The following is a 1,131-nucleotide window of genomic DNA, read 5'->3' on the forward strand; positions in this document are numbered from 1 at the left end:
AATTTAATACAGTTTACACAAAAACGTATAATCACAGATGGCTGTTTTAAATAAAGATCCCATGTTGTTATTTATTAATTGAATATAAACATAAGAAAAGACAATGACTAATGTGAACGGGTGATACAGAAACTGGAAAGAAAGCAAAGATAAGATTCTCATGGAAACCAGAAACATTTTCAGAGAACATTACAGGGGAAATCAGAAAATATGTCGATGCTAACATTCAGCAATCACAATCATACTTTCAGCCGAAAACTGCAGCTGTTGGCAATTTATAAATTTTAGAGATTCCCTTTGTGCTAGCATAGCCCTCAGGTATTCAGAAGAACAATATATGTCAAACAAAAAAGAACCTTAGGCATAAATCTGATTTAATTGTTAGCTAAGAAGGTAGTTTATATGACGAGGGAAAGCAACTGTTGGCTGACATTTATTTTGAACAGCATTTTTGCACTCGCATGGATAAATAAAAGTGAAGCACTTCGAAAGCAGAAAGAAAGTGATGAACAGCACAAAGCAGAAAAGCGCTTAAAGCTGCTTCCAATGCACTCTGCAGTGGACATCGCGTTCTTTGATGTCAGCATTTGCGTGTGGTTAATCATGTTCTGTCAACATCAACAAAAGGCGTTGGCACCACATTGTGACAGTTGATCTTCAGTTGCTGATCAAGGGAGAAATGAAAACGAAATGTTGCAAAAAGTATTTAAAATGCAATTCAAAATGAAAAGATCTTCGAGATATAAGCTATCTAACTGAACTCTTGACTGTTCCTAAGCCGCTTGCTCACTATCTTTTTTGCTCCAACTGAATAAAATTGAATTCTACTTCATAAATTGGTTTTGAATTATCTACAAATAACACACAGTGATTTTTTAAATGATGGATGCATATGATGTAATTCAATTCCTGACGATAACAAAGAATCAACAAAAATTGGTGTACAGAGGAAGGTGCTACACGTTGAAGAGGACGAATCGTAATGATAAGTATTGGATGTGTACTGAAGTAAGCAGAATTGTCTCAATATACAACATTATTATTATTCTAATATTACAAGCGAGCCATTTCTGTTCCAATTTAGAGATCGAGAGGCTGCCGTGGCACACTGTCCACAAATTTGGAAGCCAC

At 35.3% G+C, this 1,131-nt stretch overlaps 1 protein-coding gene across 1 annotated transcript; it reads left to right on the forward strand.

The window, feature by feature from the left end:
* Window positions 1-385: 385 nt before the first annotated feature.
* Window positions 386-654, forward strand: Tsp_15634 (TPR repeat-containing domain protein; the record flags this gene model as incomplete). The annotated part of the gene is made up of 1 exon (XM_003366434.1): window positions 386-654. A coding segment is annotated over one exon (269 nt), but the record flags the coding sequence as incomplete, so codon positions are not given.
* Between the last annotated feature and the right edge of the window lie 477 nt (window positions 655-1,131).

This window comes from Trichinella spiralis, assembly GCF_000181795.1.
Source record: "Trichinella spiralis strain ISS 195 chromosome Unknown Scfld6016, whole genome shotgun sequence".
Classification (NCBI taxonomy): Eukaryota; Metazoa; Nematoda; class Enoplea; order Trichinellida; family Trichinellidae; genus Trichinella; species Trichinella spiralis.